Here is a 19,267-nt window from a genome sequence, read left to right on the forward strand (position 1 = left end):
CTTTAAGCTATTTCATGTTTCTAATATGTGGAATACAAACTAATTATATATCTACACTTTTAGAAGTATTTCCGCAATTACAGTTAGTTATTTTCGGTTGTCTACCAGGTTTGCACAATATTTGCCTATTCTTCTTTGCAAAAGTGTACAAGCAGTATCTAGTTGGATAGAGATCATTGGTGGAGAGCAATTAGTCTGGGCTTTGACTGGACTGCTCATGTTCTTGTTTTTAAACCACTCCAGCATCACTTTGGCTGTGTGCTTGAGGTCATTGTCCCACTGAAAAGTAAATCTCGGTACCAGTGTTTTGCAGACTAAAGAGGATCAAGGAGTTGCCTGCATTTAGCTCCATCCATTTTGCTCTCTACCCTGACAAATATCCCAGTCCCTACCAATGCAAAGCATCCCCACAGCATGATGCAGCCACCACCATGCTTCAGTGAGGTTGATGATACTCAAGTGATGTGTGGTGTTGAGCTTGTGCCAGACATAATGCTTCACATTCAGGTCACATATTTCATTTTTCGTTCTCCCCCCCATCAGACTACAAAAGATACAGCAAAAGATTCTGAAGATTCCAAAAAGGATTTTGCATGGAGTTTTTTTCAGAAGTGGCTTCCCTCTTGTCATTCCTCCATACAGTCCAGAGTTGTGAGGTACCTGAGCTATTGTTGACACAGGAATACATTGGCCTCTTGGTGGCTTCGTTGACCAATGCCTCCTTACCCAGCTGCTCAGTTTGGAAGGACAACATGCTGTATACCTTCCACGTCAACATGACTGTGCTCTAAGATATATTCAATACCTCTGAAACCTTTCGTATATGGAGGCGAATGCTTCTTGGAGCCACTGTATGAACACACACTGTCCGTGACAAATCAGACACAATGGGGTTTTCTACATTAAAATGCTACACTGCACGATACGAAATCAAAACCCAGACAGATCATAAGCATCTTCCCTTAGTGAATGAATTGGGAGACCTCAACCACCTCCACCTTCAAATAGAAATATGAAACCACATGACACCAAGCCCCAAGCTGCTGTGTAAAAACTCAGAACACCACTCTGAAACCAGAGATGACTTTATTATTCCATTTAACAGATGCAGTACATTCTGAATGTCCTGCACAAACAAACAGAAAGGAAGGCGGACAGACAGACAAAGCGATGAGGTTTGTCCCTCACTGAACGTGGACAGACTGTCAAGTTTGCAAATGTGGCAAAAAAAAAAGCAGGGGGACGGGGTGTCTTCAAAATTTTTTACAGGTTTTGCACTGTGTTCTGTAAGGCACCAGGCGTCCTCATGTCAATGGCAGCCCTCTTCCACTTTGAACAGGAAAGCACTGTGTAATTGTGAGCATACACAAAGTCAAACACTAAATCACACAATACACATAGAAAAATTATAAAATCAAAATTCCAGAGTATTGCAGCTGCCATCTGTAATATTGCTCACATCGGCTCTTTCAACTACTGGCTTGAAGCCATGCCTTCTTTGCAGAAGATCACTTCCAAGGAGGACAGGAAAGCTATTCTGCAACCAGCAATGGAGTACAGGAAAAAGCACTTTGCAGAATACAGTACAGCAGTGGAAGTGCATCAGCAGCTTTGTGGTTCAAGGAGCCCTTGTCTCAGGCTGACCAGTACCCTTCAGCTTCCAAATGGATCAGAGCTCTTGCATTTATTTTTAATAAATAGAGGGGAAAAACAAACCTCTGCTTCAACATGGTTAAGTCTGCGTATCAACTAATTGCACACTTGTTCTACTCGTGCACTCACTATAAATACAGTTGCTGTAAAATCTGCACTGGTGGAGCCGGCTAGCCACAAGGCGTCAGGCAAGAGGAAAGGACAGGGCATGGTATGGCCTCCAGTCAGGGTAAGGAAGAAGCAGAATGAACACATGCACGCACACACACACTAAATTAAAGCGGGAATGCCAGCACATGTATGTGGCTTTATTAAAAAACAAAAACAAATGAGGAAAAGGAACAAACTAAAAAACCTTTAAAAGTCCACTGCTGGATTTCTTTCACTGTCATCGTTTAAAACACAGTGAAGGAGGGGAGAAAAAAAAAAAAAAAAATGTAGCTGACCCGTGTTTGAGGAAGCTCCAGCCTGCAGGATTTCCAGAAGCAAAACAACTCCCCACCAACCCCCACCCCAATCTCTTACTGCTTTGCTGTGTACTGGAGCTTGCTCTCACCCAACGGTCTGTCTGTAGTTGCTCCTCTATGGGAGGAAAATACAAGCACAGATAGCTGAGCAACTCCCTCAATGTAGACATATCAGCTGTAAGTGTAACAGGAACGGCAAACAGGACAGTAGAGGCAGCAGCAGAACACAGAAGGAGGGGAATCTCTGGGAGAGCAACTCGCTGCACAGGGATGGTTTGAGAGGGGTTTGTTTGTTCATTCTCTCGCTCATATTACCAGCCCCGCTAAACCATCTTGATGAGGGGGAATGGCCTGAACCTCTGCCCCTGGGACCAGTCTCTTCACTGTCCCTCCCAACAAGTCGGTCAATGATTCTGGTTTGGGATGGGGCGAGGGCATGAGAGGCCACAGGGGTGGTTTGGCAGGACAGGTGGAGAGTGGTGGCAAAAACTGTGGTGGAGTTTTCAGTATATTCCCTTCTATTCCGTTTTGGTAAAAGCTGGTGTCCCAAAGCACCAGACCTCTATGGGATGAGGGAAGGAAAGAAGGAGGGAGGGATGGAGTGTTACAAAGGAACGTGGCTGAAGAGGTAGGAGACTGACTCTCCGTTGTGTGTCCTGCGGATGGCTTCTGCCAGGATCATGGAGATGTCAATAACCTGTAGGAATAGAGCGCACACAATGAGTTTTCCTATCCCACTCTTCATACTGACACTGCACACTTTAAAATAAACTGAAACCTGAAACAGAGGTCCAGAACATTGGAGTTAAACAAAAATGCATCTCAAATAAGGTCCTTATCAGTAATTTGGGAAGGCATTCATGGCCACACAGTACCCAGTGTGTTTTGGTGATGTGGAGATACAGTGCCATGTGCAGGCAGGGGCATGGGATGGCTGACCTGTATTTTGGGACAATGTTTCATCTTGTCCTCCTGCGGGATGGTGTTGGTGACAACCACAGCCTCGAAGCATGCGTTGTTGATTCGGGAGATGGCCGGGCCAGAGAAGATGCCGTGGGTCAGGATGGCATACACCTTGGTGGCCCCAGCCGACAGCAGTCTGCAAGAGGACAGGGGCAGGCTTACAGCACCAGGACACTAAGTGCACTCACAGGCCTACCATGGTACCCTTTCCCAGTTAAGACCAACTCTTTAGACAAACAGATCTCCAACCATCCGGTCTGACCCCCACCCCCACCACAACCATCCCCACACAAACCTATCGCACAACCCCCCCGAGCCTCTTACTTGTCTGCTGCGTGGCAGATGGTTCCGCAGGTGTCAGCCATGTCATCCACCAGGATGGCGACACGATCCTTCACGTCCCCTACCAGCACCATGCGGTCCACCTCGTTTGCCTTCTTCCTCTCCTTGTGAATCAGCGCAAAATCCACGTTGAGCCGGTCTGCAATGGAGGTCACTCTGTCCGAAGAGGTGGGGGATGGGGGAAACAGGAGGTCAGGACAGCCTGCAGCTCAGGGCTCCACTGGCACAGTAAAATCCATTCAACAGTGTTTCCTCAACTGTTGAGCGAGCTGCTGGTGGCCTTTCTGCAAGCTGGAGCAGCCAGAGTGCATGCAAGTGGATTCAGCCATTCCACGTCACTGATTTTAGCCCAGAATGGTTAATTTTTGTACTTATATCAACATTTAAAAATATGCACAAAAGTATTAATTGGCAAAGTATGCAGCCCACTGCGCTCCCTGGGATGACTCAAATTCCAAAGGCCAACTAGGCCTGGCCTGGCATCCCCGATCACATGAGAACCGGGGTGTCAGCAATTTAACAGAGATGAGAAATTAATTCCGTTGTGCACTCTACAGGTAAAGAGACGGCAGCCTACACCAACACCCCTGCCCCCACAGCCCTCTACCACCTGTAACATCCTCTTGCCCTGCCCTCACCTCTTGGCGCCCCCAGCGTCAGGAGACACGATGGTGCAATTCTTCCACTCAGGGATGTTCTCCTTAATCCACTTGAGCACGGCTGGCTCAGCGTACAGGTTGTCCACGGGGATGTCGAAGAAGCCCTGCGCACACAGAGGCCATGCACAGCATGAGCACAACACAGGGCTCAGTCTGCACCCCAGAGCACCAGAGTTAAATACTATTAATTCTATGAAGATACAGTACCCACATAATTATTAATCTCCTGTAGAGACTTATTGGAGGCAGGCCAATTAATCTTTAGATTGTACTCCGCACCCTCAGAGCAGTTGAGGAGTTAAGAGACTTGCCTGTATCTGTGAGGCGTGCAGGTCCATGGTGATGATATGGTCAGCCCCAGAGACTGACAGCATGTTGGCGACCAGCTTGGCCGAGATGGGTGCGCGACTCTACACACACACACACAGAGACAGAGACCTGTTACACAGACGCACACGGACAAACGGACACACACACGGCACTGCCCTGACCACCTCACTCCTCACACAACACAATGCTGCCTCAGTCAGGAGGTGCAGGGAATTAATTGGTTCCCCCACACCACGCTCCAAGAAGACAACAGCGGATCGTTGGAGATGCTATTCCCAGTCCCAATTCCATTCAATAGGCCGGGCTATGTAACCTTCAGAACTGAGGAAATGGAAGAAATTTAACAGGAAAAAAAAAAAAAAAAAAAACACATGGGAAGACAAAGCAAGTGAGAAATATGTAAGCAACACAGGTGAAAGCGGCTCACCCTGCAGTTAAATAAAAACACTTGGAGCATAGCTTTGGCCATGCAACTAACCAATCAATGTCTCAATGTTTTACTACAAAATGCAGCAAAAGTAGTAGTATTAACCACAGAAAGACAACATTGGAAGGTTTACTACAATTACTATGATTACAGTCTAGAAAGCCCCTAGCCTTTTATATTTCTTAGCAGGAGCCTTTTTCCTTGTTACAATACATTACGATGTTTAGAGACTTTAATGCTTCTGCAGGGCTTGAATTAATTGGGTTTGTATCTGGTGACAGAGTTACAGTGGTGGTTGGGGGAGGGGGGCAGGACTGGTGCAGAGATGCAGGGTAAGGTATTGAGAGTGAGGACCCTCACCCCCACCTTGTCCTTCTTGTCCTGGCGTGCGTAGGGGAAGCAGGGGATGACTGCAGTGACGCGGGAGGCTGAAGCAATCTTGCACGCGTTAATCATGATCAGCAGCTCCATCAGGTTGTCATTGATCTCGCCACATCCACTCTGCACGATGTACACGTCCTCGCCGCGCACGCTCTCCCCAATCTCCACGCTACAGATGGGGGAGGGGGAAGACAGACAGGTTACAGTCAGATCTGAGCAGATCCCCAGGCTGGGTCTGTTACAAGCAGAGGTGTAGACATGGGACTCGAGTTGACTCAAGTCAGAATTGACGTTTGTGTGTTTTACTTGGCATGACTTGAAAAAAAACTGATGTTGTTTGTTATTGTACATTTTTTGTTACATTCAAATGGATGCGTGGCAGTCTGTGGATTAATATGGCGCTAATTGTGTCAGGGCCTGTCATACTGTGTGTCCTTGGGCACAGACTCTCAAAGACAATAGAGAGCCGAAGTGATGTCGTCACTTTGTAGGCACTAGCGTATGCAAATTAATTTCTGGTTCCTAATGCAAAAATCCCATTCATTTTTCCCTGTAGAGATTCAGAAAATTCACTCAAATAAGGTATACGTTCAACACAGGCTTAAGCCATCTTATAAATGTTGATGTGGAAGTTACCCTCTTTCAATACATTCGGTCATTATAGGTCTTGAAGCACAAGCTTACAGACAGCAAGGAAAAGCTAACAAAATGCTTTTTAGAAAAACGGGAAGGGGGACAGGGCTTGTAAGAACTTTTAGAAGAACGGGACTACAGCTCAGGCGCATGCCTGGGACGTCTCCTCCACTAGCTAACGCGTCCTCGCTGTCCCAAGCACGATCACCTAGCTAGCTAAGCGGCAACTTTCTACATTCTAGCAAAATCAGGTAGTGTTTATTTTAGTAGTTAGCTAGCCAGTTATCTCTAAACTGAGTCATAAAGTGCTAAAGTTGCTTAAAATATGTATCAAAATGTATCCCCTGCCCTCTCAGCTCAGCCAGTACCTCACAATGTGTGAAGGACAAAACAGCCTCCTTTTGTGGGCTATGAATAATGTGGCAGTGAGGGCATCAGCTGTACCAGCAACAAGTGCACCTATTGAGTGGGTTTTCAGTCATGATATACTAATTCCACGACCACATCGTGCACAGATGAGTGACAGGGTTCTGTCCAATTTGATATTTTGCAAGTACAATACTTCACTGATGCATGAAGACAGCTGGCAACATGGTTGATGTTCTTCTACTTATGTTCGAAGTAAGGCTCAGTAGTAGGAGTGTGCATTTTCTGCTTTAGACCAAAAAGAAAACCCATATTCATATTTTTTTTCCTTGGATTTTGTCCCATAATTCACACACATATACACAGTATATTTATTATATAGATATATAATTATTAGGGCTGTGCGAAATGATGATATATATCGTATGACGATAGAAAAACGTCTATCGTTTCATATTATGCTATATCGTTTATATCATGATGTCGCAAATCGCAATCTTTACGGCAGTATTTTACGTCATTAGGACGTTTTGCGTTCTTCCCGGTTCTTCCACACGTGTCGGATGCGTCAAGAAATGAGCATCAGAAACACAGACAGACATGAGGAGAGAGACCTGATACACAATAACACACAACCAAGAGACACTGTAATGCGCAGGCGCACACGCTGCGCCCCGCTCTCGTCGCCGGGCTGAACTCGATCTGCAAGCACCTCCACCCGCGCTAATTTAGACTGATATCATTTGTATAAAAATAATAACATTTATTTGCATTTTAATAAATTGGAAAGCAATGCAAACACATGCAGAAAGTATCATTTTCTTTTTATTAAGATGGTGAAGTGGTTCAACAGTTGTATTATTATTATTATTATTATTATTATTATAACTATTTTGTATTAACAACGTGCTGTACTTGTAAGTAGAATCGAGACGCGACAGTCACAGGAGAAATGTCTCTGTCCAGCAGATGTTACTGAATCTTCCTGAATCTGTACGATTTACAGCGCATGTTGCGTGATCACTATTACTTGTGTTATTGTTGTTATGTGACAGTAAATCATAATGTGTACATGTGCTCTGAGGAAGATAAGTCGAAACGCGTAAGCATTATGAGGTCTCAAAAATTATTTATTATAGAAAAAGTGAACATCGGTGAATATGGACTGTTTTTAGACGGGAGCTGCTGTACCATCCTAATATAATATGGATAATTGTTCTATATAAAATCCCTGGGATAAGGCACCACGCATTTAAGATTTATTAAAACTATTGTAACGCCAGCTATTTTTAAACTTATGTATACATGTGTGTGTGTGTATATATATCCCATAACAACATAACACGTAATAGTAATCACACAACACTTGCCCTGGAATGTGTTGCATTCTGCATACATTTACCATGACAGCCTGCATGTAGTATTTGTTAGTTTTGCTTATTGAAGGATTAACGAAATACTTATAGTTTGAATGTCTTTGGTCTTATTTTGTGGCTTGATTGGATAAAAACAAGAAATAGAGATATTGTGTATCGTCCAAACTTCTAAAAATATCGAGATATTATTTTTAAGTCATATCGCCCAGCCCTAATATATATACACTCACCTAAAGGATTATTAGGAACACCTGTTCAATTTCTCATTAATGCAATTATCTAACCAACCAATCACATGGCAGTTGCTTCAATGCATTTAGGGGTGTGGTCCTGGTCAAGACAATCTCCTGAACTCCAAACTGAATGTCTGAATGGGAAAGAAAGGTGATTTAAGCAATTTTGAGCGTGGCATGGTTGTTGGTGCCAGACGGGCCGGTCTGAGTATTTCACAATCTGCTCAGTTACTGGGATTTTCACGCACAACCACTTCTAGGGTTTACAAAGAATGGTGTGAAAAGGGAAAAACATCCAGTATGCGGCAGTCCTGTGGGCGAAAATGCCTTGTTGATGCTAGAGGTCAGAGGAGAATGGGCCGACTGATTCAAGCTGATAGGAGAGCAACTTTGACTGAAATAACCACTCGTTACAACCGAGGTATGCAGCAAAGCATTTGTGAAGCCACAACACGTACAACCTTGAGGCGGATGGGCTACAACAGCAGAAGACCCCACCGGGTACCACTCATCTCCACTACAAATAGGAAAAAGAGGCTACAATTTGCACAAGCTCACCAAAATTGGACAGTTGAAGACTGGAAAAATGTTGCCTGGTCTGATGAGTCTCGATTTGTGTTGAGACATTCAGATGGTAGAGTCAGAATTTGGCGTAAACAGAATGAGAACATGGATCCATCATGCCTTGTTACCACTGTGCAGGCTGGTGGTGGTGGTGTAATGGTGTGGGGGATGTTTTCTTGGCACACTTTAGGCCCCTTAGTGCCAATTGGGCATCGTTTAAATGCCACGGCCTACCTGAGCATTGTTTCTGACCATGTCCATCCCTTTATGACCACCATGTACCCATCCTCTGATGGCTACTTCCAGCAGGATAATGCACCATGTCACAAAGGTCCAATCATTTCAAATTGGTTTCTTGAACATGACAATGAGTTCACTGTACTAAACTGGTCCCCACAGTCACCAGATCTCAACCCAATAGAGCATCTTTGGGATGTGGTGGAACGGGAGCTTCGTGCCCTGGATGTGCATCCCACAAATCTCCATCAACTGCAAGATGCTATCCTATCAATATGGACCAACATTTCTAAAGAATGCTTTCAGCACCTTGTTGAATCAATGCCACGTAGAATTAAGGCAGTTCTGAAGGCGAAAGGGGGTCAAACACAGTATTAGTATGGTGTTCCTAATAATCCTTTAGGTGAGTGTATATGTATGTATATATATTATATATAGGGAACCTACTGTATATATTTTTTATACCATCACACATTACTTTGGTGACATATGGACAATTAAAATGTTTTTGATAATCTGCTGTTATGTATTGCTTTAATTAAAATATAAAGATCAAGTGGTAATTATAAAAGACTTGAAGACTCAAAGCTCAAAATTGAAGACTTGAGACTTGACTTGTAGCTCAATGACTTGGGACTTAATACTGACTTGGGACTTACTTGGACTTGCAAAATAACTTGACACTTCTGTTTACAAGTTCGCAAGAAAGGCAACAAGGTACAACACACCCATCTCAGTGTTCTTGTCATCAGACGCCTTAAATCAAAAGCACTATAACATGTTTTACAATACATGCCATGATTAATATATACACAATATTACTACAAAATAAATTCTGCAACATATTACAGAGAACTTTAAATGCTGTAACTTTAAGCCAGTGCTCAATAACAAGTTCACCATCTGTACAGAGTCCGAACTATAAATGTGAATAACTTTAATCCTGATTAACAACTGAAGTATAAATATGCGATGCTGGTCACACTTTACCCAACATCCATCACCCACCTATCACTGTGATAGTGGGGTGGTGGGTTCAGATGGTTATTCACCCAAGAGCCAGACTATCGTTCCCTTGGCTACCTAGGCAAATGCTGCAGCCAACTTTTCCATTCTCATAAATTCATCGCTCACTCTTCAACACACAGCGACACTTTTCACTCCATGCAAATGCAAAGAAGCCATTGAAGTGAGTTTATTTGTCTTGCAAAAATGTAGTGAGTTTTCCTAACTTTTACAAATTTCAGACATGAGGCGGGGGGGGGGGGGGGAATACATTAATTACAAATCATTATTCCAGGTTTACCAGGTACAGAGAAGAGTATCAGACTGTCAGTACCAATTGGATTGAATGTTCTGAATGTTGTGGAAGAGAACGACGTTGTGGGCTGCAGGTCATAGTCCACTTGCTGGCAGAAATAAACCCTGCACGATGTGTGACTTCACAACAGGCAAAGTCACAGCCAAGGGACAGCAGACTGCACAAGGACCAGAACAGGAAGAAACCAGATCCTCAACACACAGGCCCCCCAATGAAGAAACCTCACTGACCTAATTAGTACTGCTCTCCAGCCCCGTCCCCCTACAGTGTTTCCATGTTCTGAAGGCCAAGGAGCAGAAACACGGCCTCCAATACATACAGAAACTCAAAGCTGCAAAGTTGCATGGGAAACTCTGATATTTTTGTGATCAAGACTCCAAAATAAATTAATACCTCCACCCCATCCAGGACAACTGGAAACATGGTAAGCAGTCACACACAAACTATATATAGGCTATGTTGTGAGCAGCATGAGTTTAATAGATTTGAATTTAAAAAAAAGGTTTATTTTTAGGTGTTGATTAATCCATGTCATTTCATAATGGCACCTTAACTAGATATTTTATAATTATAGATATTAAGTATACAGTATTACATTTGGCTATCTTACTATGTTAATGTTTTCAATCCAAGTAGCAAGTATGACATTTAAATTTACATTTACATTTAAAATTATGTATAACAAATCAGAAAATTATTTCCTCATTGCAATCATGTTTTCAAGAATGGAATAATACTCCAGGCTGCAGTTTGATGTATTTGTTTTACAAGATGCAGGTTCTAACTCTATGCATCTACAATAAGGTAAATAAAATAAACCCAATAAAACAAGAGATGTGTAAAATAAATCTTGTTAATTAAATATAAACTTCTATAGACATCTATATAGACAAAATAAATAATAGCAGACATTAGCTTAAAGGTATATGTAGTATTGCAAAAGCACTAAACCATTCTGTTCGGGAACACAAAACAAGTACTGTTGTGGAAATGGTTTCTTGAAAACTGCTCATAAGCATGTTATGAAACAGACACTAATATAATTATATAATTAGTGTCACCATATACATGAGCGTAACTGATATATTGTGGGAACAAAATCTTCAGACTGCACAGTTCAGCCAGGCTTGATTTCATTTTATGCAGTCATCTATTTGATTGCGAGTTGCATTGCCCCGAACCAGAATTTATTATTAATAGCTGAATATATGCCCTGGAAATCAGTTTTGCATTTTCCATACTTTTTCCAGACTGTGTGTGTGGTGTGTGTGCAATAAGCATAAAATTACATCAGGAAGGGAGATGAGCCTAACCTTTATTTTACACAAACTAAACACCTACATACGTTTATATTTTTAAACCCCACCTCCTCCAATACCACTATCATAATCCCCCACACAATAACCTAAAATGTACCTAAATGTAGCCACTCTATTGTGCATTTGTTTAAGTTATTTACGTTATATATATTGTATTTGGTGTAATTTGCTGCATATGGTCAGAGAAGATCATCGTGCATCTTACATTAATATTAAGCTATGCGTTTTAATTGAGCTTTAAGTGTACTACGAATTGCAACCAGGAATTATTTAAGTTAAGGATGTCTACAATTTAAATCACCATTCCGTCTTTCGCACCGAAACATCTGAGGGTACATAATACTTTGTTAGTTATTATTTTAATAGATTGCTTACATTATGCTGCATCTTATCTTATGCTAATTACATGGCAGTCAACTGTAGTCCAAGATCGTTTCGTACCCCACCACCGCTAATTACATTGCTTATCTGTCTATCTATTGCCAGTCAGTCAGACACACTTCAAAGATGGCAGCAATCTGCGCTGACAATATTTACGAAAAAGGCAGTAATGTCACCTCAGCGATTTGGAAGTGGTTCAGTTTTGCGAAGTCTGACGTCGAGCAAACCATTGTGCTGTGTAGAGTTTGTAAAACGTCTATTGAAACTAAAAGTGGAAAGAGCTGTTACAGAGCTAGTGTCTCTGCTACCTGACAAAAGCACACCCCAGCCTTGCACAGCTGTGAAGGTGTGCCAAGAAGCAGCTGAACCTCAACCTGGCACAGCTGTGCGGGTGCACCAAGAAGCTGAATCTGTGTCTAAGAAGAAAACTTCAAGAAGACAGTGCTGTCTGCCTCTCAGTCAGAGGAGGACAAAATCAAAACAGAGCCGTCAACCTACTTGTTGTCCACTGACACAGACCCACTTCAGTGGTGGAAACTCCATGAGCAATCTGGCAAAGAAATACCTCTACATTCCTGCAACAAGTGCCCCTTCAAAGAGGGTCTTCAGTATGGGTAGAAACATTGTAACATGTCAAAGGGCACGCCTCAAGCCAGAGGCAGTACACAGGCTTGTTTTCCTCCTGTAAGAAATCTGTACGACAAAACTAAAGGAACATTGTTCAGTTTACAAAAATTCTCTCATCTGGCTTTTGTTGTTGTTGTTATTATTATTAAAAAAAACAAAAACACAATGATGACAGCTTTGCAAGTGGTGCTGTTCTTTTGTTATTCTTGCACAACTTATTGCACGTTTTTGTTTTTCAAGGACAGCCTACTAGAGGCTGTTATTCAATTTCATTTTAAAATGTATGCACAATGAGAGCCATGGATTGGTAGTGTTCTTTTGTCCCATTATTATTATTAATACATTTTTTTTTTAAATAAATAACATGCATACATTTGTTCTTTGTGAACCCATGCTTTTTCTCTGTAAACAAATTGAGATTAAAATCATGAATCATCCATAAATTTGAAAAAAAGTTTTATTTTTAGGCAATATCGCCCAGCCTTAGTCAGATCATATAAAAACTAGAAAGTATTTGAGTGCAGTAAGCAATATGTTTCAGTGTACAAGTAGCACTGTAATAAGTACAAGTAGTAAGTGTACTATAGTATATCACAAGTTACTACTGTATACTATAGTATAAAAGTATAATACAGTTTAACAGTGCATTATAGTGTTCGTTATTGTAACTATAATCCATCACAAGGTAATGCAGTATACAAAACTGTACCATAGTATTTGTTGTAGAACTGTAGTACATTACAAGGCACTACAGTATTCAATTGTGTACTATAGCAGTTATTCTCACAGGCCAGTATCAAAAACTACTGCGGATCAGGGGTTAGCAGAGCGTTGCGGGGTGGGGAGGGGTATTTGCTAGCAGATCGTCGCTTGTGCTATTTTTTATTTTTTTTATTTTTTATGAAAACTACGTTAGGAACAAGCTTCATACAGATACACATATACAGATAGGTCCATAAATATTTGGACTGATACAATTTTCATAATTGTGGCTCTGTACGCCACCACAATGGATTTGAAAGGAAACAATCAAGATGTGCTTTAAGTGTAGACTTAACATCCAAATTGGGTGAATGGTGTAGGAATTACACCCATTTTTATGTGGTCCCCCCACATATATTAGGGGCTCAAAAGTATTTGGACAAACTAACAATCCTGAATTAAATTGTTAGTTTCAATACTTGGTTGCAAATCCTTTGCAGTCAATGACTGTCTGAAGTCTGGAACCCATAGACATCATCAGATGCTGGGTTTCTTCCCTGCTGATGCTCTGCCAGGCCTGCACTGCAGCTGTCTTTAGTTCAGTCAAAACAAACCAATCAGAGATAGCAAAAACACTAGGTGTGGCCAAATCAACTATTAGGAACATTCTTAAAGAATAAATGCACTGGTGAGCTTAGGAACACCAAAAGGCCCAGAAGACCATGGTAGTGTTATGTAATGGGCATGTATGGCTGTCAAGGGAACATGCAAACATAAAAAAAACTGCAACAATACTACGTTAGTGTACTTCCATGTACATTCAACATTCAAATTTAAAATAGTGCATAACGTTTTGAGCTCTTTACTGTTAATCCATGTATATTCAATGTACTCACTTGTTACTGTCATTGTCATGTTTATTCTCTTCAAAATAACCAAGTATAAGGTCCTATAACCTTAGCTTATTATAAAGGTCTTTTAAGTTATAGAATCTCCCTGAGCTATAAATACTTTGCATTAGTATCTGCTGGTCTCTGCCAATTTATTAATAAAATAAACATTATAATTGAATATAATACAAAACCGTCAACATGTCCACATACCGGAAACAAAATAGCAAATAATTACAATTCCACGATACAAGGACTTCCGTTAACTGAAGCAAGACTGAAAATTCACTGCTTCCACACTCTCCCCAATCCAAATTATATTTTATAAATACTTTACTTTTGAGTAAATAACTGTACAAATTATATTGTTTTGCAAAATTAAAGTTAAACTAAGACCTAATTTTAGAAGCTTTGTTTCATGCTTTTGTTTTGCCTTGTGCCAGTGCTGAATGACACTCTTCCTCTGCTAAGGTGTCTCATTGTTGCGGTTGCTCTACAGGTGTGTTTATTGCTGTGCAGGCCTGAAAAAGTTAACTTTCTGGTACTATTCTTGTAATCAATAGGGGAAGTGACCCAATTAAGCCCACCAAAATCTAAGTTTTACATGTTTTCTTATAAATGTGAATTTCTTCCCAGTAAAGTGGGTATTAAATAAAAGATTAATCTAATCTAACCACTTGTGGTAGATTTTGTCAAATTTACTAAAATTTACTCATTTAATTGCAAAAGTGAAAAGTCCAGAGTGGGCTTTTAAGGTACTTGTGTACCCTTTAAGCCCACAAATCCCAAATAAGCCTAAAAGAGTTACAACAGGAAATACTTCAAATTGCATCGATTAAGCATTTAATATTTTATAGATTATTGAATTCAGACCCTAAATAACCAACCTAACCAATTAAAATTGTATTTTCATATTATCTGAGACTAATTTCCATCACAAGGAATTGTTGCATTTGTAGAGGCAGTTTGCTCTGCTGGTGTGCCGATTGTTGTGGTTGGGGCCGGGGCTGTTGGGGCTGTGGAAGTCTGCACAGGTGCTTCAGAAAAAGGAGCATGATTTGTGGACACTTGTCTGTCCACCCGGTTCTGGCTCACAGGGAATATTCCAGTGCTCTCAAAGCCACCGATTATGTTTTCTGGCTTGAGAGCTGCGGAAAGTACATCAAGTTTCGTATGGAATTCCTCCTTTCAAATCTTGTCCCTGCTAACACGGGAACGGCAGTGCAGTTCTTTCCTCCATTACCTTTTGACTAGGGATGCACCGATTGGTATTGGGACATTATGGCAAAATTATTGTATCGGCTACTGGTCGATTGGTTTAAAATGGCAGATATTTCCATCTGATTGTGCGGCTTTTATTGTGTATAACTAAGCATCTGATTTGTTAAATTCTAGTTTAACAAAAATATGAATGACACACACAAACTGCAATCCAGTTACCCTCGACCTGCTCTCGGGTATCGGCACAGAATTTTCATATTGGTACATCCTTATTTTTGACTTCACTAAACATCGTCTTGTCCAGTGTTTCAGATGCTTAAATACTACAATCTCACTCTTGGGCGTTTAGAACTCATGTGCAAAGAGGTGAAGTTTAAATTTCCAAATCTGTTCTACTGTTCAATCAAATGGTAGAACTCTACAAATACAAAATAAAAGAAAGATTTCTAGCTGTGATTAGATTTAAGGCATTAGGAGTAAGTTCTCACTTTGACTTTAAGGATAGGTCAAAGGTCACAGTGGAGGACATTTTTGAAGAGACCACATGCAAGTTCCTATCCGAGTTCTTTAGCAATCATTAGCCTATCTATACTCTTTAGGAAAATATTAACACTTAAGTATTGACTGACATTTAAGTAGAGGGTCAAAGGTCATGATCAATATGCTTGTACTATTTTAGTTGTACATACAGATGGGTGACAAATTAAAGAAAAAAAACAACATAAGGTGTCTCAGTAAGGTAACAGCTTCAATGCCCTTCGCACAGATTCTATGAGTCTCTGAACTCTACTGGAGGGATAGAACACCATTCTTCCGAAAGATATTCCCTCATTTGGTGTTTTGATGGTGGTGGAGAGTGCCATCTAACATGTTGGTCCAAAAATCAATTGGTGTTCAATTGGGTTGTGATCTGGTGTCTACAAAGGCTAGAGCATATGATTCACATTTTCATACTCATCAAACCTCAGTGACCACTCGTGCCCTGTGGATGGGGCCATTGTCATCCTGGAAGAGACCAGTCCCATCAACATATGATAAAGGTGATCACTCAGTAACTTTGTAATGATTTCCAATGACCCCTTCACTCTAAGGGGATAAGTGGACCCAAACCATGCCAGGAAAATGCTCCCCACAGCATAACAGAGCCTCCAGACCCCCTCGCTGTAGGGGTCAAGCAGTCAGGCCTGTACCGTTCTCTGTACCATGTCCCACACATGCATTCACTCACTTGTTGAGAACACTAGCCAGTTGAGCATCTTTGTGACTGAAGCTTCTGCCATTCGTGCCTCAATAATGATCTCTTTCAAAGTCACTTAGATCCTTTCCTCTTGCCATTTTGATCCAAAATCGAGGTCAACTGGGCCTGCTCAGCACTTTTATACATGCCACAGAGCATGACATGATGTTAATTTCTTAACTGCATCATAAAGTACACCTCTTTGGAGGCATCCATGTTCCTCCAATCATTTATTCAGTTTTTTTCATTAGATTTTTCAGCCATCTGTATATTATGCTCTTTACAAATCTGAAGTCAGACAGCAGCCTTGCTTCTAAGAGGAAAAAAAAAGTTTAACAGCAAGGCAGACTGTTCACGTAAGGCAACAGTCAGCAAAACCAGTTCTTGCCTCGTTGTAATGATATGCTAGCTATCATGACTGCTGTTCCTGGTACACAACACAGTCAACACTAATGCGATGACCTGGGTGGGGCGATTAGATGTTGTCAGGTAGACTGAATGTAGTGCTGCAGGAGATGCACCCACACACAGGCAAACAAAACACAATAGCACAAACAGGGAGGATGCAGCCAGGACACCTGAGCTGGGACCTCTGAACGACTCAAAACCCAGAACCACGCAATGCTTTCACAACAAATGGTGGTTGGTTTAAGGCTCTGAAGTCACATACTAATTACTGAAAAAGCGGTTGTATTTAACACTACTTATTAGTAGTGAGAGGCCTTTCATCTCCTGATCCAAACCCCAACTCTGCAGGTGTCCATTTCCTCTGGCTCTCCTACCACACTGCATCTATTCTACAATCACGGTCCTGGGTGACCAAGCGCCCGTTTAGAGTAAAAGGGCAGATACCTTTACTTATTAAACCACTCACTACTACAGCTCTACTCAACTATAAGAAATCCCCGGAGCTTTTGAATGATTAAGTCAGTGGTTGGTCTACAGTTTGTATGAATTGTTTATAAAGATAACTTGTTTACCAGGTTGCACTGTACACTTCACACACACTTGTGATATTCAGGGACAAATAAAAAGGAAGACCTTCAGCTTGCGTGGCTCATTCAGTTACTGGTAGCTAAATGTATATTTTCAGAGGAATTGTAGAAAGAGGCTTCAACAGTCTGCCCGGGTCTGCCTATTCCCGACCCCCACAACTCTCAGTGTTAAGTGCCTACTGAGTTTAGCACCAAATGGCAAGATGTCATCCCTGAACTGCAAAACCGTAGATCTCATCAGTACACAAGTCTATCATGAGCAAAAACTAGCACCAACTTGATGCTGTCATAAAGGGGGGGACACCAATGACGACGAGTGGAAGACCTTTTCAGATTTAAAATGTACCTTCAGGGGGGGAAATGAAACCCTCACGTATACAAACATTTCAGCACAGAAGCACAGTCTACCAGCAAGCATCCTAACAATTATATTATCTAATATCACTACTATAATTACATGTGGAAGGGCATTGTGGAATTTTAGGGGGTGTTGTTTTCAGTACATCCCCAAAAATCGTACAACCTATCCCTCCCCCCCCCGCCATCAATGCTTCCAATTACAATACATTTTAAAAATCCACTCAAAGTATGTATAAAACAACCTAATCTTGAACGAGATTGACGTGCAGAAACTGTGTTCAGCACGCACGTACGCAGGGAGTTTATCCTAGTACTACCACCACTGACGGAGGATCGAAAGTAAAAGTCATTTTGTATCATGTGTGCATCACTGGTGTTTCTCATTGCGTATCACACTGATTTATAATCGGTAATAATTGATATCCAGGTTAGTCAGGTCATCGTTAAAGCCACGGGGCTGCTACGAGAGGTTGGGGGGTTTGGGTTTGTGTGTGTGTGTGTGTGTGGGGGGGGGGTTTACCCGCGTTTTTATTTACGCATCGTTGGGGGAGGGGTGAATAATTGGCATTTTAATTCGCAGAGCCGAGTAGATCTGCGTTGATCCGAGTCACATTAGTAACTTAATATCTTGATGTGAAAGACTCGGTACACCTTTCACACTGCGTACGAAATTACGTAGATACCGCCCTCCTTCTCCCCACACACAGAGAAACTGGATTTTTTTTTCATTGATTTAGCTCTCTCGATCAGTTTTGTTTTGACATTTTAGTCCAGCTACACACCAGGTTTCAACGTAATGTCTGCTGCGCCATCACTCCCAATATACAGCAGTAACACAAAAGATTTAGAAATACATTCAAACCTCTCAGATGCTATAAATTGTGGCATTACTCGTTTTATTACACATGGTCAAGCCACTCTGCTCCTCCATTCAAGTTGTAGTTAAGAGTGTGACGACATGGGATTTAAGAAAAACAACGGACTTCATCTCCCACCATAAACCCACCACGAATCTCGCAGAATTGTGGGAAACGTAGTCCCACAAACGCTTCCACCTTTTGATGTCATCAGCGTTACATCAGAGAGCACTACACATCCCATGATGCCACGCGAGAGCCCTACCGTACTGCGTTGATGCCCGTTACTCAGCAATAGGAGCCCATGTGGTACAATTTACCTACATACATTAAATCCGAAATGTAATCGTACCCCCTACCCACCCGTGCGGATCGAAGTTCTCACCATGTCTCCTGGTTGCTGAATTTTTTAGTGACCACTTTGCCCAGCTCCAGTCCCAGTCGGTCGGCGATCTTCTGGGACAGGTCCTGGTGAGAGCTCCCGCTGAAAATCTTTATATTCGGCATTTTTGGGCGTTCCAGGGCGTCGGTTTAATGAAAGCAGGTGCGATAATAAGAAAAGTAGAGATGATTGTTAATGTGTATTTAAAGGCGCCTGAAGCAGTGGCTGTTTTGAAGGCAGGTGTGCTTGCTTGCAGTCGGCCGGTGCTGTGGGGTCTGTGGGTGTCAGCCCGCTGTGCGTGTCTCCATCACATTGTACGTGCTCGAACACTCTCCTGGCGCTGC

The 19,267-nt window shown here is 41.8% G+C and overlaps 1 protein-coding gene across 2 annotated transcripts; it reads right to left on the bottom strand.

Moving 5' to 3' along the window:
- Positions 1-1,069: 1,069 nt before the first annotated feature.
- On the bottom strand, positions 1,070-19,267 carry prps1b (phosphoribosyl pyrophosphate synthetase 1B). Of its 2 annotated transcripts, none has more exons than XM_066715349.1 (7): positions 18,927-19,267; positions 5,208-5,391; positions 4,396-4,494; positions 4,064-4,188; positions 3,408-3,581; positions 3,060-3,219; positions 1,070-2,817 (listed from the first exon to the last, which is right to left on the bottom strand). In XM_066715349.1, exons 1-7 carry the CDS (start codon positions 19,046-19,048, stop codon positions 2,725-2,727), a joined length of 957 nt encoding a protein of 318 aa, XP_066571446.1. In that variant the 5' UTR covers positions 19,049-19,267; the 3' UTR covers positions 1,070-2,724. The 2 variants fall into 2 exon arrangements, with proteins under 2 accessions (XP_066571446.1, XP_066571445.1); XM_066715348.1 differs by having other exon boundaries at positions 5,202-5,391.

Source organism: Amia ocellicauda, chromosome 10 (genome assembly GCF_036373705.1).
Source record: "Amia ocellicauda isolate fAmiCal2 chromosome 10, fAmiCal2.hap1, whole genome shotgun sequence".
NCBI classification, from domain to species: Eukaryota; Metazoa; Chordata; class Actinopteri; order Amiiformes; family Amiidae; genus Amia; species Amia ocellicauda.

Excerpts from the sequence above, each read along its gene's own strand:
- prps1b (XM_066715348.1), bottom strand. The coding sequence starts at position 19,048 with ATGCCGAATATAAAGATTTTCAGCGGGAGCTCTCACCAGGACCTGTCC. Across the intron at positions 3,220-3,407 it reads ATCTGCCACGCAGCAGACAA|ACTGCTGTCGGCTGGGGCCA; the intron begins GTAAGAGGCTCG and ends GTCCTCTTGCAG. Across the intron at positions 2,818-3,059 it reads AACATTGTCCCAAAATACAG|GTTATTGACATCTCCATGAT; the intron begins GTCAGCCATCCC and ends CTATTCCTACAG.